Here is a 27757-nt window from a genome sequence, read left to right on the forward strand (position 1 = left end):
GTATCCCAACATTTTGAACTACTGATACAAGACCAAAAATCCCATTGCTGACACCACTTGAGCATTTGATATCTGTATTAGAAAACACCTGGGCACAACTTGAGAAAGGTGCTATATCAATCAAATATTGAACAGCCAGAGACATTTCACCCCACAAGGCTCCTCCACAGCCACCCACTTCTTATCCTGCCAAATCCAGTCAATCCAGATTTCAAGTCCCAAAATATCAAACCACAATTTTTCATTCTTAAGTCACGCAGGGCTGAACTAAACATACACACAAAAAATGAAATTAGTCAGTGAGCAAACAAGTGAATGGCTCCCCCGCCCCGGAGATCCTACTCTTTGAGAATGAAAGGCCCTGGGAAACATCGGGATGATCACCAGCATGCGTATTTCTGGCATGGAAATTTGTTTATGGAAGATAGCAGAAGCAAAGGACAAGCGATAGGAGAAATCCAAACTGCTCAGAGTGGACAGGCAAGCCTTAAAACCGATGTCTTACCCAATGGCACAAGGCCAGTGGCAGTCCGCCTGTAGCCTCAGTATTCTCCGAGATTAATCGGTAACCAATGGCTATGGTGTGGCAGCTGGTGGGTCTATAAGGACACGTCATAGCAGACCATCATCTGTGATATGTGAGTTCTGATTATTGATTACATGATTATTGTGGATCACTATTGGACTCGAATCAGATTTCAATGCCAGTTATAACCCAGCCACCATTTACAAAACAATGAGGAGATTTAGTCACTAATCACCAATTAAGAATTAAACAGAATGATTGATAGAGCCGTGGTTGGCGCTGCTGCCTCACAGGTCAGTGCCCAAGGTCGAAATCCCAGCCCGAATGACCGCATGTTCTTCTAGCGTTCCTGTGCCCAAGTGTGTCCTGTTATGGCCTTATGCCCCATGCTGCCAAAATGTGTGCCAGCTCCTCCCCAGATCAGATTATGCAGTGATGCTGTGTTATATGCTGCAGTGACACAGTTGTTAGCGCTGCAGACTCCCAGCCCCAGGGTCTAATTACCAGTCCTGAAGATGGGCTGATGAACCTGACTGATGACTCTTCACTGACCCCACCTGTGCCCAAGTTTACCCACCGCTTCCTGCTGTGTTGGTCACGGGTGTCACTTCTACTTCTACGTATTCCAATATCCGCCCACATCCCAACACATTCAGGATACATGAATTGGCAAATCATATCCAGTTTTAATTGGAGCTCCTTGCTTAAATGTATTGAACACTGTGGCCTGTCCAGGAGTGGGTGGGCAGCACTGTGTCTGTAACTAACTGACCAGAGACCCCCAGACATTTAATTTCTTCAAGAACAGTCATCAACTCCTTCATTGCTAACTAGAATGTCAAAAGATCCTTCATTGCCCAAAATACACCACACATTACTGAGTGTGTCATTGATGCCACTTGTATGAGAGCAGTATGCCCGCTGCAGACCCCACGATGAACGCTACATACAAATAAACTGTGACAGAAGAACCCCCTTGGACGTGGGCAGAACATGGAATGGGCCTCCAGAGCACGGCAAACAACTTCCTAGCAAGCGCTTTGTAAACCAAGTGAAGGGGAGCTACTGCTGCTCTTCTTTAATCATAGTGCGCTGCTAATGATAATCTCATTGAATGTCAACTGTCTTACTTCACACCTACTAATACATCAACTACTGCGGCACCCTACCCTGCCAGTACTGGGCACAAGGCAGGAGCCAGTCCTAGGACAGATGCCAGTGTCTGGGGCTTGCACTATTGCGATGTGTTAAGCGAATGACCATGAGGCCACTTACTTGTCAGTCAAGGTGCCAGCATGCCAATGTCACTGTGCCAGAAGAGCCCGGCTCCACAGTGGCGGGCACTCCAGGTGGGAGTCTAAGGATGCCGGCGAGGCTCCCACCGAAGTCAATAAATGAAAGTACAGGTGTTTAGCCCAGCTGAGGGGAAGGGGAAGATGTTGGGGGATTCCTGGTAACACATGCCAGGGCACTGGGAGCAAGGTATGTGCCAAATCTTGATCGGGTACCACTCCATTACAATTTCATTAAACAGTTCAGATCAATTTCTGAGTATTCAATGAGAAGGCGTTCAATATATAGTGCCAAACAGAAGAGAACCACCAAAAAGAGAGAGACCCATGAAGATGGGTAATCTCCGAAACATAAAGAGCCGCAGAGAGGGGCGGCAAAGTGGGCACCACCACAGCCCATGTGAACGGCGGCTACAAAGACGCCTGCAACTTGACTTCAAAGAGTCCCAGCAAAATGGTGTCAATGAGGGGAGAGGGTCAGCCCTGCGACCTCCGAGCGGAGTGGCAGAGGAGAAAAGAAAGGATTAAAAAAAAAAAAAAAAAAAGGAACGGGGGGGTTTCGGGGGGTGGGAGGGGTCACCTTCGTTTGAAAGCCATGAGGTAAGAGCAGCATAATGGCCTCCGAGATACACCCCTCCCCCCACCCTCCCAATTCCCTTGAGCCACAGGCAGGTCTCTCAGTCCCCAGTGACCCAGTAATTATAAGTGTGGGAACAGAGAGACGCTCCCACCCGGCCGTCACCAGACCCGAGCCCACCCCCCCAGCACAGGCCCTCGCTATCTCAGGGAGCCAGCACTGATAGGCATGGGAAAAGCGCTGTGAGAACAAAACGCAGGTTTAGAGGGGGGCGGAGGGGGTGTTGGGGGCATCAAATGGGACATGGGAGGACCAGGGAGAAGGTGGTGGAGTGGAGTGGGGGTATAGTCAGAAGGAATTTCAAGTACAGGGCATCACATAAGGTGACAAGAGAGCACATAAGAAATATGAAGCTCAATTGGGACGCCCACCAGTAAGGTGGGAGGGCACGAAATTGGAGGACGAGGCAAAGAAGAATGTCAGGTAGAGGTATCTGCAAGTGAGGTGAGGGGGCATAATATAAGGTGGCTGGAGGGTCTGTAAGAACACGTAGGGGGAACTAACAGTAAAGAATCTACAAGTAAAGTGAAGGGCATCACATGGGTGGCAGGAGGATAAAGAAGAAAAAAAGTGGGATGGCGAGTTAGAACACAAAGTGTGCTGGGGGGGCAAAAGACGGCACATGGGACCATAAAAAGTGGGAGGGGGGAAATCTACAAGTAAAGGAAGGAGACTTATAAAGTGACTGGTGGGCCTGTAAGAACAAACTAATACACCGGGGCATGAAATGGGGACCAGTAAGAATGGGGGGGGGGGGTGTCAGTTATAAGGATTTGCAAGTCTAGTGGTGGAGTGATCATATGAGGTGAAAGGAGTGCATACATAAAATTAAGGGGGTGTCTGAAATAGAGACCAGGAAGAGCAAGTGTAGGGTCTACAAGTAAGGTGGGGGCTACCACATAAGGTGAAAGGATGGCATGTAAAAAACGTGTTGCGGGGGGGTCTGGTGGGTAGTAGTCACTTAGAACACCTAACAGTAAAGTGGGATTATGAATTAGCAGTATGGGTTGTCAGCTAGTAGGATTTAAAAGTAAGAAAGTCAGGACATCATATAATCTGAGAGGGGGACCTGGGGGGGTGATACTTCAAGAGCCGGGGTGGGGTGGTACGCCAGGCTGCAATACTTTAGATAAGGTGGAGTTGGTAGACCCATTTGGATGAACCTGCAAGTAAGGCGGGGCATCAAATGGGACATGGGGAGGACTGGGACACACAGAAAGTGGGAGTGTCTATCTGAAGTCCCTACAAGTAAGGGGGCAATCAAATGGAAGATGGGAGATGAGGAATAGTAAAAAGTTGGGTGGGGGTCAGTTAGGAGTATGTTGCCTGTCTTGATGTGAGGAGCAGGAAAACCTGGGGGCTCAGTCAGGAAGAACTAACAGTAAGGTAAGGGTTTCAGTTTGGAGGTAACAACAAGAAGAATGGGGGCGTTACATGGCAGAGAGAATCAGGAAAAACCGAAAGTTAATAAAAAAAAAGGGGGTGTTGGGACAGCGACAGGTCAGGTGTGGAGCATCATAAGGGAGATGGGGGTAATTAGAGAGCAGTTAGAAGGAGACAGAAATAACATGCTAGTTGGTGGGCCATGAAGCCCACAGTAACTGAGCAGAAGGTCTGGACTAGAAGACTAAATAAGCCCCCAAAGTGTTTATTTATTTTATATAGCGTCTTTCATAGCTTTTTCTGAGGCACAGATAAGACAATCGGGGTGAGGAGAGCTGAACGTGGCATGATGAGGAGTCGGGTTGGCAGCTGGTTAGGCAAAACCATGAGAATGAATGGCAGGCTTGTTTACTTCTGCATGTTCTGTGCCAGGGTGGGTTAAGCTGGCAGCCCCTGGGCACCAAGAGTTGTCACACCTCAAGAACTCACCAGAGTGCAGACTCTTAAAGGCACTACACAGACCAGACTGGTTTGTCAGTTTTGGCTGTGAAAGGCACTATATAAAGCACATTAACACTGGTGCACTCTCAGCATTAGCTGGTTGCTGGCACTACGCACAACGCATTCATTAAATCAAACTACAAAACACCCAGTAGAGTTGCCTCAAAACTCCAGGAGCAGAGTTCAAATGCCATGCCCGCTCCCTCCAGGGTTTTCTTCCAAGGTATGTAAGGTTTTGGGGTGTGTGATGTGTGCCCCCTGCAAAGGACTGTCTTGTGCCAACTGCTGCCACAATAGGTGCCCACTGGACATGACCCTGAATTGGACAGCACAATTACACATAAAGGAGTCACTAAAGCACACTGTAAAATGATCGATAGGAATCAGGGTCCAAATCCCAACACTGGATGTCTGCGGGTACTCCAGTTCAGTGGCACTCCCCTAAGATGTCCAGTTTGGTCTGACTGGCAACTATGAATTGGCCCATCGAGAACAGGGGAAAACAACCCAGGACCAAGTGCCAGCTCACAAGATGGTAGCTAGTTTAATGCAGTTGGCACCACTTACCCGAGGCCAACCGTTGGGCCCCCTTTAGCAGTGCCTGCTGCAAGGTGCTATAAAGACCCCCATGTAGTTGGCAGGGTGGGTGGGTGCGCAGGGGTTAAACGCTGGCGTGCAGTTTCTGTGAGAACGCATTTCGAATGGCCGGGGCCGGAATTTTGGCTTTTTTTCCTTCGTTATTTTTAACCCAGGATGAATTTTTCCACTCCACTTTTACCCATGGCTTTCACTGGCCGGGCTCTCGCCATCTCAAATGTGACCTTTCGAGGCCCTGCTGCTCCGTCCTGCTGGTCACACTGGTGTCTCAGGGGACAAGGGGAGGCCGGCTTCAGGCTGTGATAACTCTGCGCTCCTAAAATAAGTGGACGCCAGACAGGCACCCATTAACCCCTCACTGACTGCACCAATCCACCAAGTCCAGTGTACAACACGCTCTCCCCCTCTTCAGTCGTGGCATAAGCTTATGGTGGCATTGATGCATTCACCAGGTCACGTGGAGGAGGCACGAATTCATGTGCCACCTTGCTCATGTCTGCTACACAGTGACATCTATATTGTACTGCCACCGCTCCCAACTCCTAGGGAAGAAGTCTTTCACTCACTGATCAGGGTCACATCTGGGTCAAAGGGTGGCACCTTTTCTCACCTGTTGACAACATAGAGCCCACTAAGAAGGCACAGGGTGGCAATGCAGAGCACCTTCCATAAGCAAAATACCTGGGTATTCTATATTATGCAAGGATGAAGGTAGGCAGAGGAATGCCCAGTCTTATGAAGGCTGCTTGTGTGGCAATCACTAATGGCCCACATGAAACTGGCACACACTCTGAAGGACAGAATGCTGCCTACTGTGAAGTCCTCTTCCTTTGGTTGTCATAAAGGCTGCTTGTGCCCAGCTTTCACTCCTAAGTCACTCAATGCCCACACGACATGAGATTACTTTGTACCCTTTACTACTTTGGCCTCCTCTTCCATGACCCATGTGAGTCTTTGATCACATCTGCACATGCGGGCATAGTTCCTTTGCCACTTTGTAACCCTCTCTCCCTGATACATTTGTGATAATCTATCTGCGGCATGTTGGCTTTTGATCTCTGCCACTTTAAGTCCCCTCTCAATTACCTCCATTTTCCTGGCACACGTGGTCGCTTTCCCTTCTTCCATTTTAAGTCCTACTCTTCACTGGCATACTATCTCCATTCCCAATCACCCCAGAACAAGTGGGCACCACCACCTCCCCAACCGCTCTAAGCCCCTTCTTATTTTTACCTTTGTTTCCCTCACTGGCACATGACAGCACAATCTTCCATGACGCTCTGTGCTGTGGCTTGTTTTATCCTTGTTCCCCTGGTATATGTGGGCACAATGTATAAGGTCACTTTATGTCCTACTCTTGGTAACATACTCCCCCACCCTTCGGCACATATGGGCACTGTCTCCTCTGCCACTCTGTACCTCATTCTATTTTCTTTCCCCTCCTACATATAGGCATTGTCAACTCGGCCCACTGTCCCTGTCTCCATTACCTATCTCATCGTACATGTGGCCACCCCGTGCCCTGTTATTTTATTTTTACCATCTTTTTCTTTGCCCAATATCAGCACAATTTTCCATACCACTCTGTGCTGTGGCTTATTTTAACCTTGTTCCCCTGGTATATGTGGGCACTACATACAGTTTCACTTTATGTCTTCCCCTTACTGGCAGACCGTCTTGTTTGCCACCTTGTGCACCTCAATTGTTTTCATAATTTGCCTGACACATGTGGGCACCGTCTCCTGTGCCCCCATCCAATTTTATCTCCTTTCCTGGCAACGTGGGCACTGTCTTCAAAAGTCACTGGCACACTCTCCTCAGTACATAATGTATCTCTGTGTACACGTGGGCACTAGTTCCTCATACCCATATAGACACCATCTCCTCTTCCACTTTGTGCCCCTTATTTTAATTCTTTCCCTTGCTATATGTATGTGCTTTTTGTCCTACTCCTACTGGCACACTGTCTCCACTACATGTGGGCACTAGCTCCTCTGGCTAACACTGCACCGCTTCTTATTTTTCCTGGTTTTCTCTGGCACGTGTGGGCACCACCTCTTCTGCCACTCTGTGCCCCTCATTTAACTTCCTCCCCTTGCTACATGTGGGCACTCTCGACTCTGCCACTTTCTGTGCTTTTCTCACTGGTATTCTCTCTTCTGCATTCCATTTCATTTCTCACTGTATACAGGGGGCACTGGTTTGTCTGCAACATTCTGCTACCTTTATTATCTTGTTTTGCCCTGGATCACGTGGGCACCATGTTCTTGAAGCTCCTCTGGTCTATGGCACTGCTGCTCGCTTGCTCATCTCATCGGTGGACAGTGTGGTGGTTCTCTCACTGTCCCTCTCTCTCTATGTGTGTTTCTCACCTCTACACAGTCCCTGCTCTGCCAGCGGCTAGCGGATGCCCGCCCTGCCCCCATCCCTGCAACACCTTCCTCAGTTCCTGCTCAGAAGCGCACAAACAGCTCGGCTGCCCTCTGGCCCGTTCTCATGACATCACCACTGCCGAAGGAATGTGCTGCCGGCACCAAAGCAAGAAACATTTCGAAACTGTAAAAGTGTTTACACAGGAGAGGAAGCGCTGGCGCACTCGCTCGCTCGACCCACCGCAGGATGCACAAATATTTAACTCTTGTGCCATCGGCCACGAGCAGGGGGCCATTACCACTACAATAATATTCTGGGGATGACAGAGACGGTCAAGTTAAAATAAATACAAAAGGAGGAGGCCAGGGGAGGTCACACGGCCTTCACTCTTCGGCCAATATAATGCCCTTTCGCAGTCGGCCCACTCACAAGCCCGGTGTCACTCCTGGAACGGAACACAAGGTATTTATAAACAGAGCTCTGCGCCAGTGCTGCTGCCAACGGGAAGGGCGTGGAGGAAACGACGAGTTTGAGTCATTGTTCGCTTCAGTAGGAAAAGGCCGACGAGATTCTATCGGACACACAAGGTGTCCGGAGCAGCCGAGCGGTCATCCAAGTGGACAGGAAGTGCTGGTAAGCCCCCCACACACAAACTTATATGAAGAGCAGCTAACCACCAGTAACGGCTTCCATTCCCACTGGACAGCAGGTTTTGGGATGCGGGTGCAAATCCTGCAGCAGGTGGACTGGCCGACTTTCATTCTGCATATTCAGCAGACATGATAGGGGATGATAGAAGAGCCCGTGAGTCGCCTGCGAGACGTCTGTGAAGGAACGGCCGCGTTCAAGGCGCTATATACAAACAAAACCCAAATCCTAGCATGTGATGTCATTTCCTGTTGTCATATTTCTATTGTATTGAGGATGACTTGTGTCCTGTGCTGGGGATCGTGTTGTATTGACCCCCCTTTTATTGACACCCACTGCACGCCCAACCTACCTGGTCTCTGTCAAAAGGCAGGGCCTGTTAAAGCCCATTGCGGCCCTCCTTGTTTGATTTTGGGCTACACAAAAATAAACTGGATTGTATCTCCTATCACACACGTTTACAGTGGGCAACTCTGGAAGGCACTATATATCAAAAGACAACTGCCTCGGTATTTTACTATGCTGCTTTATAACACAACATGGGTTGGACTACTTTGCAAGGCGCTATATTAAACACTTCCTCGACTGCTTCACACTGCGTATTGTTATACGGCTAACTTTGAAAGGTGTGATATAAGAAAGGCTCACTTCACAGCTTCACACCACATTGTTATAAAGTGAAAGATGCTATATAAACAATGACTACCTCAATGTTTTCGCCCTCCTTTGTGACAGATTTTGTCATTGGAATTCGCTGTTTTAAGACACTGCATACAACAATGGCAGCCTGATGACGACTTCTTCTTCTCTTCCACCGCTGCTCTTTACCTCAACTTTGCTCTGTAGCCGTCTCTGGAAGGTGCTGCATAAAACAACGGCCATCACGCTTTACAACGTGTGATGTTGGGTGGCCAACTTGGACAGGCGCTACATGAGCAGTGACTCTTTACAAAAGTGGTTTGCTGCCAGCAGTCAGGAGGCGCTATAGAAGTAACACAATTAGGCAGCCAACTTTGAAAAGCATTAAATAATACACAATGGCTGTCTCCGTTTATTTCCCTGCTGCTTGACAATTCTTAGGCAGCCAGTTTTGAATGGTGCTATATATACGTAATGACTTCTTCATTCAATTGCCTCTGCAACTTCACATTGTTTTTCGGCCAACCCTGAAAGGCGCTACATAAGTAATGAGGGCCTCCATATTTACTTTTTACCAATTTAAAGCAGACTTTGTTATGTAGCCGACTTTGAAAGGCGCTATATAAGCAATGATGTCCTAATACCCCTACAGCACTGTTAGGGCGCCCACCATGAAAGGCGTCTCATTACTATCACACCCCCAAACACTGCCAGAAGCAACACTCATTTTGGTAACCAGCAGACTTTGAAAGGTGCTACAGAAGATATCCCCAACCTCACTGATTTTTATGATGCCACCTCTGATTGCCACCCTATTGCTATCTGACATGTTCTATGCAGCCAACTTTGAAAGGCGCTATATAAACAATGATATCCTAAATACCTCTTCAGCACTGTTAGGGAGCCCACCATGAGAGGCTCCTCACCAGTATCAACACCCTGGATGTAAAAACGCATTTGGGTAACCAGCAGACTTTGAAAGGCGCTATACACACCAATGACAACTGCTCCTCTTCCTCCTTTTCAGCCCTCTTGTTCCTACGCAGTGACACAACACGAGCAGGCAGGCAGGCCGACCGACTAAACAAACCTCCAGGTTGACACTCCGAGGTATTTAATGGGCGCATTCATTCTGAGAGACGCCCCCGTACAAAACAACGTCCAGTCGGACCCCCCAATCCACAGTGTTTGCTCAGACGGGGTCGATGTGAAACAAAGCACGGCTGACTTCAGTAAAAGAGCTGAGTGAGGGCAGGCAGTCCACTGCCAGGCTTGTGAGAAGGCACCTGTACCAGTCAGAGGGTAAGAGACTGCCATCTGCTGCTGGCATCCCAAATTGATGCCCATTCTGTAGACTTGGGTGAGAAGGGTAACTGGAGCATCCCCCTACCACCACCCCCCACCCATACACACATTCACTCCCTCAATTTGACAGGCATAGCCGTTTGTTGGTGGTAATTTCAGTCCATCAAATGGGCACACAGACCATCAAGGTACCAAAGGACCCAACCTGCACGTCTTTAAGATATGAGAGGAAGTCAAAGCACCTGAAGGAAAAGCAACTCAAGTGGACACAGTGAGAGAGAGAGAGAGAGAGAGAGAGAGAGAATTCAAGACAAGGGGCTGGAAACGAGTCGGACCACTTCTGTGAGAAAACAAATTCTTAAGTGCATTCCATCAGGAACCCCAGGGGCCAAGTCAGGGCAACAAAAACAAGCTGGAGGCGCAGCGGGCAGGACAGGCTGGCGACGACGAACCCAGACCTGAACTGGCCGATCATGGCTCTAGGCCATCTCGGAGCAGCTGGCAACGTGGGGGAGCCTGAGGAGCTCGGGGTGGGGGGGTGTAGGCGCCAATGGAGCTGTGCATGTTGACAGCATGGGGGAGCTACACAGTAGCATCAGGGCACCATACTGGTAAAGCAAAGAATGGGAAATGGATGGGCCAGTGGGGTTGTGCTTTTGGAGCAACACCCCCCTCTGGCTCTCAATACCCTACAGAAACCCATTAACACTACACTGGCAGCAGATGAACAATCTCACAGACATGAAAGTTGGCACTACTGCCATGCAAACCCATTCTTGTATAGCCACAGTGCATCTAAGCTTGAAAGGCGCTATATACAGTCATATGAAAAAGAAAGTATTCTAAGGTGTTATGAATCAGGAGATAATAGAAAAATCATCTGGTCCTTAGCAGGTCCTAAAATGAGGTAACGACAACCTCAGATGAACAACTTCTTCGGATTTGTATAGCGCTTCTCTCACTACTCAAAGCACTCAGCAATTGCAGGTTAAGGGCCTTGCTCAAGGGCCCAACAGAGTACAGTCCCTTTTGGCATTTACAGGGTTCCAACCGGCAACCTTCTGATTGGCAGTGCAGATCCCTAGCCTCAGACACAAACTAAGTCAAAAGGCAGAAGCGGTGTGTTGTGAAAAATGTCCACGCTTAAGGCTTCCATGAGCAATAAGGGGGTACGTAGCAGGCAGGTGCTGCTAATCCAACTGATCATCAGCAGCAAGTGGGACTGACTAAACCACCGATGTCTTATCAAAGCAGACACGTCGTCAGTTGGCTGCTCTGGAGCGTTCAGGTGTGCGTGTGTTAACACAACGCCGAGGAGGAAAGACGTCAGCACTGACCTCAGTGAAGACATCATTGCTGCCCGACTGAGAAGGGTTACAGGGCCACCTCCAAACAATCTGAAGCCCATCAATCTGCAGAGTGGAAAACATTTAAAAAGACAGCTGCCAAACTTCCCAGGAGTGGACATCCCAGCAAATCCACCCCAAAGGTCCAACTTGTGCAACAATAAGAGAAACTGCAAAAAAAACAAAACCCTAAGAGCTCCGTCTCAGAGTCTGCAGGTCTCAGTTAGCATGTTTAAAGTTCACGGCAGTACAGGAAGACAGAACGAGGGGAGCAAAGACTCTGTCCTCTAAAAAGAACATAGCGGCATGACTTGGGTTGGCAAAGTTGAATCTGCACAAGCCACAGGACTGTCCATTGGGCACACAAGATTAAAGTGGAGATGTTTGGCCCTAATGCACCACACGCTGTGCCAGCAGATCAGCACTTCGCAGTCACCGAGTCAATCATGAGCTCCTCTGTATACCAAAGAACTTGAGTGTCAAATGTGAGGCCGTCTGTCCGAAAGCTAAAGTGTTGCTGAAATTGGGGGTGGAAGGATGGGACAAGGAGCCTGAGCCCACCAGCAGACAACACAATGCCTGACGAAGGGAATAGTCAATGAAGTCAGTGCAGTGGCCCAAGTCAAGTCCGGACCTAAACTGTCAGAGAGCCGAAAACCCTCAGACCCCAATGAAGTGAAGCCACGCTGTAAGGAAGAGGGGGCCAGAATTCCTGCACAACGATGATAAAGTCGCCTAGAAAATGACAAGCTATGGAATCATGGAGTGGACATAAGTTCTTCCACACACGGCTTCTCCATTTTGTTTTTGTTAAATAAATAAATAATGACATGGTGGGATGGTGGCACAGTGGCGCAGTGGTAGCACTGCTGCCTCGCAGTTAGGAGACCCAGGTTTGCTTCCCAGGTCCTCCCTGCGTGGAGTTTGCATGTTCTCCCCGTGTCTGCGTGGGTTTCCTCCCACAGCCCAAAGACATGCAGGTCAGGTGCACTGGCGATCCTAAATTGTGTGCTTGGTATGTAAGTGTGCCCTGCAGTGGGCTGGCACCCCACCCGGGATTTGTTCCTGCCTTGCGCCCTGTGCTGGCTGGGATTGGCTCAGCAGAACCCCGTGACCCTGTAGTTAGGATATATCGGGTTGGAAAGTGACTGACTGACTGACACAGTGTGATATGAGATGTGTCGTTTTACACCCAAGGTCACATTTAAATAATTTCAGAACCTGGGAGGGACTGGATGTTATTATTTTTTTTATGATATCTTGATATGTAGAATCAGAGAACTCTAAGGGGGTGCACTTTCTTTTTCACATGATGAGAAAATGAACACAGCAGCTTCTCTGTCATGCAGCTGTAAAAAGGTCTCAGCGTCGGTCCTGGAGACCCCCTGTGGCTGCAGGTTTGTGTTCCAACCAGCTTCTGTTTTAAATTACACTCCTGTGCTAATTAAGTGAACTGTAATTGCCAGATTCCGTGATTTGGGAAAAATGTAGAAATTAAAAAACTGGTTTGCTAATATATTATATATATATATATATATATATATATATATATTATAAAAGGAAATCCTGAGATGAGACTTTTCAAAGAGATAATTTCAAGTCCTGCGAGACTTTGGCCAAGTGGTTTTTTTCCAAGTCCCACCCTCCTCTCAATCATATTCATCACGCCCGGCGGTCCTCTCACTTCTCATTGGTGTGAATGCTTTTGTCAGACTCAGTTCCTGTGCTCTTAGCTATTATAAATTTTCTAAGTTTTCCTCACTTTTAACTTTTCAATAAAAGACATATTATGTCCATATCTTATTGAAGAATTTTATCCTGATGGGTTATCAACAGAATCCTAACACCGACAAACGAAGTCAAACAAATTAACGTGAAAATTGTCGATCGGTTACATAGCATATTGGTTAAATGCGTATCAATAGACTCTGCTGAAGCAGTTGGTGGTGATCATGCGGAAGATGAAAACATCAACTTACAATATCACAAAGTATATCTACAACCGTTAACACCGTCTGGTCTCCCACTGGCCGAATTACTTTCAATTTATTACGTTTTACTATTTTTTACTACAGTTGATTACTCACTATAATGTCAAATAGTTAGTTCTGTTATGCATATGTAACAATTCCCATGAGAATAATCTGTTTAAATTGTACATCCGCTTCCCCATAAGCGAGTGGCAGAGCCACTAAGTTGCTAGCACGTAGCGCCCACCTGGGGGTTGGCGAGCGAAATGAGCAGCGGGCAGAGCCCCCTAGTATATTAAAAAGTAACAAGCAGTTATAAGGGAATAATGTATTGGTACTGTGTCTCTCCAGAAAATCCTGTTGGTTTGACTGTGTTGCTCATGGAGTCCCGAATGAGGCACATGAACTGCATTGTGAGGGAGCGTCAGTTACGGCACTACGGCCATGTGACGCGTTTCCCAGAGAGTGATCAGCTCGTAAGATCCTCATTGTTGGGGACCTGAGTGGCTGGACCAGGCCAAGGGGTCGCCCACGTAACACCTGGCTGCAGCACAGAGAGGGTGGGACTGGACCGTGTGTCTGCCTGGGGGTATGCCAACCGGGATCCCGAGTTATTTCGTCATGTAGTGGGTGCGGCAACGCTCTGTACAAGTGCATGCTCCCCAACTTGACTTGACTTTAACAATATTTTCATCTTTATTTTTATTCTATTTTTTGCCAGGGGCTGCTATTGTTTAATTAATTCATTGTTTTCTAATTAGTAGGTTTAACGATAAAGTAGTTGTAGCCTTTGATATTCCCGTGTTGTTTGTCTGGCTATGACTTTTAATTGTCATTATTAAGTCGCAATGAAGGAAGCAAACTGCAGAAAGAAATCAACAAAAGGGAGTTAATCTCTAGCAAAAATGGAGATATTCCTAAATGTCTTATATTACATGTAAAAATCCTGCTGTGGTGCTTTCTTAATGTAGAATAAGAGAAAGAAATAAAAATAGCAGCTAATTAATTGAGCTCAGTGCTATGAGGTGTGGTCACTGATTAGGAATCTGCTTGGAACAAAAACCTGTAGCCACAGTGGACCCCCAGGTCTGATGTTGAGAGCCCCTGATCTAAACAACGAAGCCTCAACACTTCCTGCCATCTGCTTTACAGCATTCTGTGATGGTGCCATCTTTGACAGATGTCACATAAGCAATAGACGGGCACAAGAATGCAGCAGCCTTTCTTTTCTGAGTTCCACTTTGAAAGGCACTATATACATAACCAACACAGGAATGAAGCAACAGCTCTGTCGTGCACTGAACTTTGCAAGGCGCTACATAACCAATGACTGCCTCGATATTTTCTGTCTTCTACTTTAGAAAGTTGATCTGCAGCCTGCTTTGAAAGGCGCCACATAAGCAGTGATGACTGGCAAATTTGGTGCAGTTACTTCTCTGCAATGCAGCCAATGGTGGTGAAAGGCGCTATATAAACAATGACACTGTCGTTATTTCTGAAAGGCGCTACATAAGCACAGCAGCAGCTTCAACCCACATGTACCCACTGACAGAGGAGTTTCTGGCCTGCCCTCAGCAGTCACCTGCAGAGATGGGCACAGAAGGGTTAAGGCAGTAGCCCCTCAGGCACTGGCATAGCCTAGAGCGGCACCTCAGTGCTGAGCCGTGTAACCTGAGCTGCCCAGAGGGTCCAGCAGCCCACCCTCAACAACAGAGAAATGCCTGGGATGGTTTCACATGGAATGCTTTGGTGTTCCTCAGGAATTCCTCGCATACCCCTGCTTGCCTGCTGCGGCCCAACAACAGAACCCGGGACACTGAGCGCTTCATGAACATTAGCATGATAATGGTGGGGGGGGGCACTTAACAATCAGACGGTTATAAATGGAAATGACGTGCACCACACCCCCCCACCCAGCCTGCCGGCCATTGTGTTCACTCAAGTGAATCTCGGCTCCTCCTCCTCCTCCAGTCTTTTTCTCCCTTCGTTTCTCTTGGGGCTGCCCAAAACCCTCTGTACCCCAACATGCTAACCCTCCAGCAGTCTTCCAAATGAAGTAGCAACCCATCTTACCTCGCCCCCCCCCCCATGCTGCAAGGCTCTTCTCTCTACTGGTGGCAATGTGCCATCTGTCCTGCTGCTAGCTGCCAAAACAAGCCATTAGTGAAGAGGGAGGAAGAAAGACCATGATGGGACGTGCAACCCCAGATAACCCCTCGCAGCCGCCACCGTGAGAAACACTGGGAGTCCCCCCAAAACTTCTGATATAATGCCGCTAAAGAGTGGCAGCACAGTCGATGCAAAAATGGAAAAACAAGACTGGGTGAGAACTACGACACAAGAAAAATAAATGGAGCGCAGGCAACTGTGAAAGACGCTATACAAACTGTGGGCCAAGAGGTAAAACGGCAGGTGAGCCACAGAGATTGTTCATATTCTGGAGTACTTTAGAATAACAAAGACATCAATGGGGGCCTAACTGCCCACACCACAGAACCTTCACATGGAGAGTCACTTCTAACAAAGTGGACAAAGCATGGACTAGCAAACCCCTGCACCAACAAAGATCAAACAAAACAGAGCACTGTCAGGTGTGAAAGGCGCCATATAAGCTATAGACTGACAGATACAACAGCAGATAAACGACAGTGTCTAGCCTGGCGTGTTTCTAGAAGGAAGGAAAATGTTACTAACCGGTCAGGTCAGGTTGGGGAGCACAGCTCGTTGGCACATGCACCACACAACGAAACAGCTTGTGATCCTGGTTGGCAAAGGCACCTCCACGATACTGCAAAGGAATACAGCATGGAAGACACTGGCTCATCTTTTAATGTACACTTTCCAAAGTGGTAGCTGAATACTTTTTAATTATGGATAACGACTCTTCGTCTTTTTAACCGAAGTCAAGTCAAGTTTGGGAGCAGGAACCAGTACCGCACATTGGCACATCCACCGCATGATCAAACAGCTCGGGATCCTGGTTGGCAACCCACCTCCCCAAGCAGACACGCAGTCCCCAGCCACCCTCCAGAAATGCCCCCCTATCTGCCGCTGCCAGATGTTACATGGGCATCCCCTTGGCCTGGTCCAGCCGCTCAGGTCCTCAATAATAAGGGTCACCCTCAGGTAATCGCGTCACATGGCCGTAGTGCCATAACTGGCGCTCCCTCATAATGCAGGTCATGTGCCTCATTCAGGACTCCGTGAGCAACACAAAGTCACACCAGCGGTACCCAAGGACCCTCTGAAGAGACGCACATGAAGGAGTCCAGTCTTCACCTCAGGTCACTGGATAGCATTCAGTCTCACAAACAGGAAGCACCAGGACTCTGAAGACTTGGACCTTCATCCTTTTGCAGATATCAGGAGCACCACATACCCCTTTCCAGCGACCTCATGACTTCATAAGAAGAGTCACATGAATGTCACTGCCGAGGTAAATAAATCCCTTGATGAGGTCGACACTCTCTTCGCCCTTTACTTTATATTGCACCTTTCTACTGCGACAGTACCCGTGCAAGGTTTGTGTTTCCTCTTTCTGTCCATGGGACTTTTAGAAGCCCATTAAGTGAATCACTCAGCACTGCACACCGAGACCGAGGTTTGCCCTGAACTCAGCACTCCTGGGGCTTTCAGTCCCCCTGCTTTTCCACTAAGCCAACATTAGCCAGAGACAGAGCGAGACAAAAAGAAACACGTATCAAAGCAAATCGAGGAAAAAAGATGGAAACCTTTGAATCTGTGATGACTGGTAAGGCTACCATGGGACGGACAACCCCCTATATTGCCAGAAGCCCCCATAAACTTTATATACAGTGCCCTTAAGAAGTGGAAATTGAGTGATTGGAGGTCACACGGATGAAGCAAACTGGCCACAAAGAGCTAGCAAAGGGATCAATCAAATGGTGGGTGCTGCCTTTCACATGTGGGTATGGACACATGGGAGGGGGGGGATACACAAGTGTCAAAAGCACAGCAGGGGGACACTTACAGCAAGGCTGGGGGGAGTTTTCAGAGTCAAATCTTCCTGTGTGGACAATAACCAGATGTGCCCCCCCACACACAGTGTCACAGTCCCGACTCCTAACAGAGGACAGAATGGACCATAAAAGTGGCAAGCCAGCCATATCTTCTCAAGATAGAGTTAAGGGCCATACTCACCGTAAGCAAACAGAGGGACCTACACGTGCAAAGTCTAGTCCGGAAGCAGTTTACAATAAAAAAATAATTTGGTATGTATGTAAATCAGCTTCAGATTGTAATCAAATGTGCTAAATACAAAAAAAAAAAAAAAAACGCACAATACTATAAAGGTGTTCTGTCTATGCAAATCAAGTGAAGGCAACAATAAAAGGCATTGCATTCACAGGGAAAGAAAGGCGCCACCATAAAGACTTGGCATGTATGCAAATCAGTTTCAGATTACAATAAAAGGCGCTACAAAAGGTGAAAAGTAAGCCTCACAATAAAGATTTAGTGTCAGTTTAAGATTACAAAAAAAGGCACAATACATTGTGAAAGATGCAAATCAATTCAAAATCACAATGTAAAGCTTTCCGTATAGATGTCCAATATCTGATAACACCTTTCCGCTCTCGCCTTCTCTCCGTGCCATTCCTACAAGCCACTCAAATGAATCCCTGGGCTTCCCACACCAAGTCAAGGGCTGGGACTGAATGTACATCCCCAAGGCTCCCAAGTCCCCTTCGTTTCCCCACTAAGCCACACAGACACAAAGGAAAAGAAGAGCAAAGCCGAGCTCCTCATCAAAAGGCCAGCGAGCAGCAGAGCCGGCGACATTTCAATTTGTGTTGACAAGTGAGCTGGCCGGCCGGGTGGGCAGGCCCGGCACACACAGAGTTAATGCCCTCGCTCGCCCGCTCTCAAGTGTCGGCTTTCAGAGGAGGTAAGAGAGTAGAAAAAGAAACAAGTCGCCATCGGCGGGTTAATCATCGCCCCGGAGGCATCAATGGCCCCTACAATGGGGCCGCCTGCTGAAGAATGGCCGGCTGTCATTATCAGTGTGGAGGCCGAGGGCTCTCGTAGTGTCCCGCATGGAAGGGGCAGGGGGGAGGGGGGAGGCCCCCCACAGACTCACTAATCCCACCACCCATCTAGTGTCCATAGGGTTAACCCCTCCCCAACACTATGGTGGGAGGGTACGGCTCTGAAAGGCAAGCAGAGTGGCCCACTCACCCTCTGGGGGACAAATATTGGGGTGGCTGCCTAATAAGCACTACATCAAAGTCAGTGGGTACTCTCTGTTTCACCTGGCCACCGCCCTAGTCTGCCTCACTATCTTTCCATTTCTTTCTTTTTCTTTTCCCCGACCCCCGACGACATTGAGCCCTGTTCTCCTGGAGCAGTGTGGCAGCCTGCACGTTTAGAGCAAGACTTGTTCCCACGGTGGCACTTGTGCCCGCCCCCTGTCACCCCCCTCTTCTTCCTGCTGTTCCCACGGAGGCCTGTGAGGCCCCTCCCCATTCCCACAGCCCTTCACTCTTACTGACAAGTGGCCAGTGTTTTCAGGAAATCAGTGAAGTGTGAAGTCCGGCCAGTGAAGAGGCCAGGCCAGGCAAACTGGACGCTCGACATTCTGCACATTGAAAACAAAAGACGGCGGACAGCGGCCGGGAAAAACAGGCCGTCAACAGGCAAAGGAGCATGAATTGGACCATCCAGCAACTCGGGAAATCTCACTGGAATTTACAGCCATTGAGAAGACCCATGAGGAGCCACAGGTCAGCACTAACAGGACCAGCAAGCCAGACAACGAGCAAAAGTATCCGCATCTTCTCAGTCGTTGACCTGAGTAGTGAGCACATACTGAGATGCGCTAACTGGGCCACAGTCCACATCAGACAGATACGATGGCTAGAACTGAATATTGCAGTACTATGCAGTCTGTAAAAAAAGAAAAGGAAGCAAGCAGGGCACTAAACAACAGAGGCATCCAAAAATATGTTAGTTATTCTATAATAAAAACAGGTGCTACGTCTGTAAGGCATCAAGTAACATAAAAAGGTATGTATATTACATTTATAACTGCTCCCAAAAACAAAGGCAGCACTAGATCAAGAACGAATGAGTCAAGTTCAGTTTTCAAAGCACCAGTGACAAGGCTCGGAAAATCATGACTGCTGCCCACTGCAAAATGAACCACATCAGAAGTCACTAGCCTTTAAAAGGTGCTATATGGATCAATACAGGGTACCAAATATAAAACCCAGGGCCACAGAGTGACGCTAACTCCACTTAACTGAATATTCAATACATTCGGGTCTTTAATATCACTCGCTTGATGAAAGGCACTATAAGAAGTCACATCATCTATGTATTGCCTCACCTGTTTACCCAGTTCAGGGATTATGGGGAGTGAGCACCAACCCTGGATGGCACACCAGTCCATCACATGGCACACTGATGTACACACCCCCAACACAATGTCAATTGTAGAGATGTTAGTCAACTTAACTGGTGTGCCTTTGGGTTGTCCAACCACTGGACAGAAGGAGAGCATGCAAACTCCACACAGACAAGGGTTGGGATCTGAACCATGGACCCTGGATTTGGGAGGCTGGAGCACCAACTACTGTGTATTTGGTTTGTTTCATTCTGAAATTGAGAGTCAGATTGGGTGCAAGGTACGAAACATAAATGATACTGCACATGTGAAAGAACTGCAGAAAGTTAAATGTGAAAGGCACTAGGATAGGTCAAAAGATAAGACAGATGTGAAAGGCACCATATAAGAGATCAATAGACTGTTATGAAAGGCGCTGTATGAAATAAGAATGTGCTGTAGATGTGCACTTAATGATGGATGGCAAAGACATTATATGTCAGGTAGCTAGATAGATGTGAAAGGTGCTGTACAGTACAATAGATAGATAGATAGGTAGATTTTAATGTTAGAATAGTCAGCAGGATTATCAAATTACATAGACAGATAGAGATGTGAAAAGCACTATATGATAGATAGATAGATAGATATAGATAAATTAAAATTTTAGTATAGTTTAGTATATATAGTCATACAATTACACAGAGATGTGAAAAGTACTATATAATACATAGACAGATATGTGAAACGCACTATATAATGTATAGATAAATAGATTTAGATTCTAGTATAGTCGGCAGGATCATCAACTTACATAGATAGACTTAGATGTGAAAGGCACTATATAATGTATAGATAGATAGATAGATAGATAGATAGATAGATAGATAGATAGATAGATAGATAGATTTTAATGTTAGAATAGTCAGCAGTATCATCAAATTACATAGACAGATAGAGATGTGAAAGGCACTATATAATGTATAGATAAATAGATAGATAGATAGATAGATAGATAGATAGATAGATAGATAGATAGATAGATAGATAGATAGATAGATAGATAGATGTAATGGCACTATTACAGATTAATAGACACTGCTTCTCCAAGCTTTCCTAGGTTCATTTTATGTTTTAACAGCACTTACTCTGAAAGTCACTCTATAAAACAAAGAATAACTGACCAATGTCATCTGCAGCTCTTTGTAAACTACTGTGAAAGGTTCTATATGGCGGTGCCATTTGAATTGGTTAATGCTCATCTGTTCTCAATATACTGAACTAGCTGTCCCCAGCGGCTCTGCCCGCGTTGCAGTAAATTGGACAACCTTTAAAAATCTATTTTTTTTAAAAAAAAAAAGGAATAATTTGTAATGAGAATGATTTATATTGATAGCTTTCGTATCCAAGACCCTCTTCATCAACAATAGTTTTGGTTTTGCTATTGGGGAAAGAATGTAGCTGTGACCGGTTTTCCAAAAATGTAAAAAGTTGGCAAGGTATCTCTGGCCAAGTGGAAGCTAGGTATGCTCTAATGTCAAACATTGTCACTGTATTCGATCATATTCAGCTCTGACGGGAGAGCGTCCTCCGCATAGGGAGAAGAACACATTGCCGTGATATCTCTGCCAATTAACAGGTACCCTCTAAAACAGGGGTGTCAAACTCCAGTCCTGGAGGGCCGCAGTGGCTGCAGGTTTTCATTCTAACCATCTTCTTAATTAGTGACCAGTTTTTGCTGCTGATTACTTCTTTTAATGAACTTGACTCAGGCCCTTTTGTTGTTTTTTTTTCCTTAATTAGCAGCCAAACAATAATGAGACACAAAACAAGCTGCCACATCACACAATATCTGAAAATAAAGAAAGGTGAAGGTCTCAGTAAGGTTGTTCTCTCAACTCGCCAAAACACTTTGACGATGTTCTTATGAAAAACAGAAAATCAACAGTTTTGGAAATGTCAGCTGTGGCAGAATGAGAGCAACAACAAGCCGTGGAATTAAATAACGAGTTTAATTAACAGCAAGATTTGGCTTCTCATTAAGAAACTGGTTGGAGTTTGGCACCCCAGTTTAGTTGGTCATCTGTTGGCTCATTTCTGTTTGGCTGCATTTTAATGAGGAAACGAATCAATTCAGAGGACTGAATCCTTCTAACAGGACAATTAAAATGTGAATTAGCAGTGAAAACAGGTCACTAATTAGGAAAAAGGTTAGAATGAAAACCTGTAGCTGCTGCGGCCCTCCAGGCCTGGAGTTCGACACCCGTGCTCTAAAACAAACACAGCTCTGATCTCTCACTCTCGTCAAATGTTACTCCTAACAATCCCAAGATGAAAATGTCTGCTGAACAAACAGGTATTGCTAACTAAGCCAAGGCAAGGTACGCTCCAACACGTAGCAAGAGGAAGAGCGATTCGAATAGAGACTGCTGTGTGAGTGTGTGAGGAGGACCCCCACCTGGCTCCTTACTCCTGAAGTCCTGCCTTCCCCTCGGCCCACAGCCTGTCTCTCAGATTTGTGCAAATAAATTGGTGCCGCAACCAAACTATAATGCTTGGCACAATGAGAGAAGTTGCAAAATTAACCGGAATGTTCAAGCAAATTATAGAAGAAGAAAAAAAAAAACCACAATCTAAATCCGTTAAGTAGCTCTCTTGTGAAAAGCGGACAGACGGAATGACTTTAGATTTATATTTATATATATATATATATATATATATATTTATATATATATATATATATATATGGACCGATTTGCATTTTTTACTCTTGGTCTAATGGCTCTATGAAAGCCCCTCTATAACACGAGTAATTAAACTTTTTCTTAAAAAGTAAGCAGGCACCTCACAGATTCAGCACACTGGATTCAAATGTGGCAGGGGTTTTCTGGATGTAGTTTGCATGTTCTTCCCCAGCTGCTCTGCTGTTGCCCCAACATCCCAAAGGTGAGCTAATTGCATTAATTGGTGACTTCATTTGGTCATCTGAGTAGATGTCTCATCCACTGTTGATTCCTGCCTGGCACCTGACACTGCTCAGATAGGCTTTGACCCCCCACAATCCTCAACCTATTTAAAGACTTTTCCAGAAAGAGCTGCCGTTAAATAGCAGGCGGGCAGCATCCCCAACGTGCCCCCATGCCTTCCCCACAGGCTGCTGCCCCACCAAACCCCGGCCTCACCTGGCAGCGACTGAAGATGTCCGCCGGAGTCACTTGGACGTTGAAGTGCCGGATGACCTGCAGCGCTTGCTCCCGCGCCTTCTCCGAGGAGCTGACGTACAGGCAGCAGCCAGCAGCAACCTGAGAACTCAGCTGGAAGACAAGATGGTGGGGTGAGACGAGACCAGGAGACAAGGAACTTCACTCACTATGCCATCACCCATACTGCCATGCAAAACACTCAGTGGGTATTTGCATAACAGCAATGGCGGGGTTGGGGGATAATGGGGCTGCTACCGCCCATACCCACCACCTTCTGCCATTAGTATTGTCAGGGATGGCTGCTGGTGCCAACATCCTGAATTCTTCACCTGCAAGATTCTGGTGCCCACCCCACATTGATCACAGCTGGGGTTCATACTTTTAATTTTCTGTGGTTTGTGAGGAAAGGCGCTATAAACAGGGCAAAACCTCAACACATTTGTGACAAACAAACCCCGTGAGGAGAAAAACAGCTCACCTTCTGATAGGGCATCCCGCAGGTGAGGATGACGCGACCTTCCCGTCTTGCTATCTGGGAAAGAAAAAGGCAGAACATGGAATGTTAGCACGCAGGAGAGGCGCGACAAGGCGGCCAACCATCCAACCAGGGCATCACTTCCTCACTCGAGGTCACGTGCCCAGTGCAAGGCGCCAAACTGAAAAGGCGGGCTGGCACACGACAAAGACGTGCGTGAGGAGACGCGCATGGCGGCCCGTTCGGGAGTTGCGCTGAAAGGCAACGCATCTGGAATTTGTTTAAACTTACTGCAAAGCGTCTGACACCCCGTCGAAAGTACGACGTCAGCATACATTAAACTCCAGTTTCTAACGGCATTTTACAAGATCGCGTGGCATTTACGGTAGTAGGGCCCGACTGGGGTTTTGTGGCCGCTTCATTCCACGTTACTTGACAGCAGTGCTATTCGATCACTTTATTGTAAAGGTAATTCAAAGTTTATTTAAAATTGCCACAAAATAACAACACTGTATATTAAAAAATAAAAACGTAAGTGGCTTAACATAAAAATTAACTTGAATAAACGTCTACCTGCCAGACACCGTTAACATTTTTTTCTCATTTAATTAATCAACAGCATGCGCTGAAACAAATGGCGACTCTTTCGGTTTCTGCGTGGCTCGTCTCAATTGCACCAAGTAACAGCAAGTGAACAACCGCGTTGGCTTTTTCATAAATGTAAAGCTTTGCTCTAATAGAAAAGGCCGCCTCCTCCTTTCAAACTTCTTGTCACCTGGACGCAGTGCAATGAAACTGCAACAAACACCAGGCTGCCATTTAACTCGTCCGTCGAGGCGCATATTCAGTTTTATAGAAATGGACGCCAAAACTCATTTCAGATGCGATTTCACAACCGCGATAGTCACTTAAAATAATAATTATTATATAATATATACTGTATTATATACTATTAATAACTTATTTCTTAATTGTGAAAAGTTGGGTACATACAGTCCTTTAAGGGTCTGTCAACACCGTACGCCTTATTTGGATCTGTAAATTTCTCAGAAAAGGGTGCAAATGAATATAATCGGGGAAATGGTGGGCAAGTGTCTTTTGGGCATTCAACAAGGTTAAACACAACCCATCTACAAGTCACCCACCTTCAAGACGAAAGCTGTACCTGTAATTCAAACGTGACGAGAACAAAACGCCATACCTGCAGTTTTAAGATGAGAGGGATTCCCGCTTTAAAAGGCGTTCTCCCATCAGCCACAGTGCACTCCTGCTGCTTGATGGGAAATGTAGTTCCCGCGTTGGCACTGCCATAAGATTGCTGATTAGATGGATACAGGGGATTAAAAAAAGTCTTTTATATATACTGTATTAAATAGATTTATTCCTGGGTCAGTGGTGTGAATTTCGTGGGTCACAAAATGGGAGATTTTCACTTTTTTTTTTTTATGCCCTGAGTGAAATGTGTAATTTTTCTGCAAATTTAATATTGCTCTGATTCACCATGTCTTACTATAAATTGCCCAATTATGGTTCCATGATCTGTCATGTAGTCAACAACAGAAGTTAAATATGCTTGTGACGACTCAAACAGCTGTCATCAAAGTCCAACTCAAACCAAATGGAAAGTTTCATGGTTTGATGTCCTGTTATGTCTAACTAGTTGTGCTACCCTTTCAAGACAGGTTGAAATCTAAATAATCAAAGCAGGCCTCAGCATTAACGTTTCAAATCCACCATCTATTGGGATGTATTTTGTAATGCAAGCAGTATATAAAATGCATTGCATTTGTTTTTTGTAATGCACCATCTGTTGGAATGACAAACGCAATGCATAGGTCTCTGTTATATGTCATTTGGTACTGGATTCATAAAAGAAGTGCTGCTGTTTGTGATGCACTATCTGTTGGAATGGCAAACGCAATGCATAGTTCTCTGTTATAGGTCACGTGGTATGGGATTCATAAAAAGTGTTGTTTGTAATGCACCGTCTGTTGGTTGATATAAAGCTCAAGGTGTGTGTGTGTGTGTGTGTTCTTTATACAATTTCACCTCCTCTGTCCAATCTCAACAACATTTAGCACACGTGTCCCACTTTGTCAGATTAGACCACAAACTATTTTGTAACTGAAAAGTTTAATCCCAAGGGTGCATTTGTGGGTGGGGCTTCCATTTTACTCCAGTGAGTTTAAAGGACAGTAAGATCTGTTGGCTCACACCAAGTGAGACCTCAGAGCTGACTGAAGCCAAACCAGCAGACAAAAGGGCCAGAGCTTTACAGGACTATCTCGGGCAACGGCGGCTGCTCTTAAACGTAAAAACAATCTGTAAAAGTTCCACTCAGCGGAGACTTCAGATCAGTGTCGAAGTTCACTGGGGCACGTAGCTCTGGTGACCACAAGTTCCTGGCCACTCGTGTGACTCACAGTTTCACAGTTATGGGCGGCTAACGGAGAGGCTGAAGAAGGAGAAAATGTGCAAACAAATCAAGCTGAAGAAAACTCCGAAAGGGTCGTATCTGGAAATGAAAACTGGTCCGTCATGGAGACACCTCAGTGTTGCTTCATGGGGCAGCTTGCGAATGCTTTTAAATGGGAGCGTGACGCGCACATTCTATTCAAGATATCTCAGCAAAAATAACACGCTTCTCAACAATGTCATCCATGAATATGCGAGGCAGACTCCAGCAAAACAGCACAGAGAGCCGAGGTGTTTCGCTCGGAGTGACCGCCAAGTTGTAAGCGAAGAGCCGTCACACACCAGACAGACCAAAGCAGGTGACGCCACACAGCACGGCCCCATTCTGTCCAATTCAAGTTGATATTCAGCACCTAAAGGCGGTGTCCACACTCACTATGAAAGAAGGATTTACAGGACAGGTGGACATCACTGAGGTCCCTCCTGCACATTTCATGGAGGTCAGCTTACATGCATTTAAGAATCATGGTGGGGCAGCAGCCTGCTAATGAAGGAAAGGGGACAGAGCCCACCTTCACGTGACCCCCTACTGCAAGAGGAGGAGGACAGGGGTGACAGAAGGCAGACAGGACTGTCCATCAGATCATCCAGTCCACCCATTTCAGGGTTCAAGAAGGCCAGCAGCCATGAGCACAAGTCAAAAACCTGCCTTTGAAGTGCTGAAGGTGGTCCACATCATCCACAGCACCCTCATCCTCCTGCTATTGGTTCTATGGTCAGCGAGGTCCCCCTTTATGGCTTCCAAAAGCTGATGGTGGACTATGTTGTTATCCACTTGCTACCTTCATGAGTTGAGCTCTTGACAATGTTGAGCTGGGGTCCTTATGGGTGGGCCGCACCACCCAGTTCCTCCCCTTCATGACTTTTATCTGTGACTACGCTTAGCCGGGTCCCTTTTGGTTCCATTTTCACTGAAGGCCTTTGAAAGGCTGATGGTGGTCCATACTGCCTATTAATGCAAAGCTGACCACCATCAATCTAACGAGATCCCCTTATGGTCATGTCACCCTAAATCTGGACCACAGTTTCCATTCACTCCTTCAGTGGGTGCAGCTGTGACTGCAGGCCACCAGGACTTTGTATGATCTTGAGAGCGAGAGAATGGCGGTGGACCGTACTGCTCCTTCCCTTTGACCCTCAAACCACTAAAGTGTTCCTATTCAGTGCCTTTAAATGCTGATGGTGGTCCATCACTGCCCAATTCCTCCTTTCATGAGTACAGTTGCGACCACTGTTAGCCAGGTCCCTTATGGCCCGGAGAAGCTCATGGTGGTCCTCCCCTCTTCACATCCCCAGCTGTGACTCGGTGGTCCACCGGGTCCTTAGACAGGCCGATTGTGCAGCACGGTGCCTGCTCCATTTGACTGTCAGCAAGCTCTCATACCACCATAAGGATCTTGTGGTGGACCCCCCTATCCACTCCCTCGACTCATGACTGCACCACCAGGCCCCCTACGGCCTTCACAGGCTGACGACATACCACAGAGTTCTGTCCATTTTATCATTGGCATGGCTCTGACTGCCATCAGCCTTCAAATGCCAGACGTGCCATCTGGGAATGCTCCCCTAACCTTCTGCCCTGCTACACTTGTATGGTCAGACACAGTGGTCACTACACCAAAGGCTGGCATATAAAGCAGCGTCCAGTGCCAACCCAAAGCTCCACTTTCTGGTCACACCCACAACGGTGGTTTTTGTGGCCTTTGGTGGTCAGTGGGGGGTTTATTTCCAGTTCTGGCCAGTAATGGGCCACCGGACATGGTCAACTATGGTGTGAACACCTGGACGGACGGACGGACGGACTGACATATGGGGGGACATTAGCAGCACATGACCAAGTGAACCACTCGGGGACACTAGACAACCCACAGCAGCAATAACACATCAGTTATGCTTTGTAGCTGGCACTGTGCCCACAGCATGGGCATTTAAACAAGCAAGTGTACCCAGCTGCCCTCCTCCTCTGGCCCTGCTCAGCTCCTTCTCTGCTTTCTTTTCTCATTTCCAGGTCAAATCACTACAGGTGGGTCCCAACTCCTCTCAC

The 27757-nt window shown here is 46.9% G+C and overlaps 1 protein-coding gene across 2 annotated transcripts in view; it reads right to left on the bottom strand.

Annotated features, from left to right (window-relative positions):
• Positions 1–27757, bottom strand: part of exd3 (exonuclease 3'-5' domain containing 3) — a 135796-nt gene that overhangs the window by 46745 nt on the left and 61294 nt on the right. For both annotated transcript variants that reach the window (XM_039774450.1, XM_039774451.1), the window contains exons 17-18: positions 23242–23295; positions 22743–22874 (exon numbers count right to left, since the gene is read on the bottom strand). In XM_039774450.1, the coding sequence (XP_039630384.1) occupies positions 22743–22874; positions 23242–23295 (186 nt within the window). The remainder of the gene's footprint in view (positions 1–22742; positions 22875–23241; positions 23296–27757) is intronic.

This window comes from Polypterus senegalus, chromosome 13 (genome assembly GCF_016835505.1).
Source record: "Polypterus senegalus isolate Bchr_013 chromosome 13, ASM1683550v1, whole genome shotgun sequence".
NCBI lineage: Eukaryota > Metazoa > Chordata > Cladistia > Polypteriformes > Polypteridae > Polypterus > Polypterus senegalus.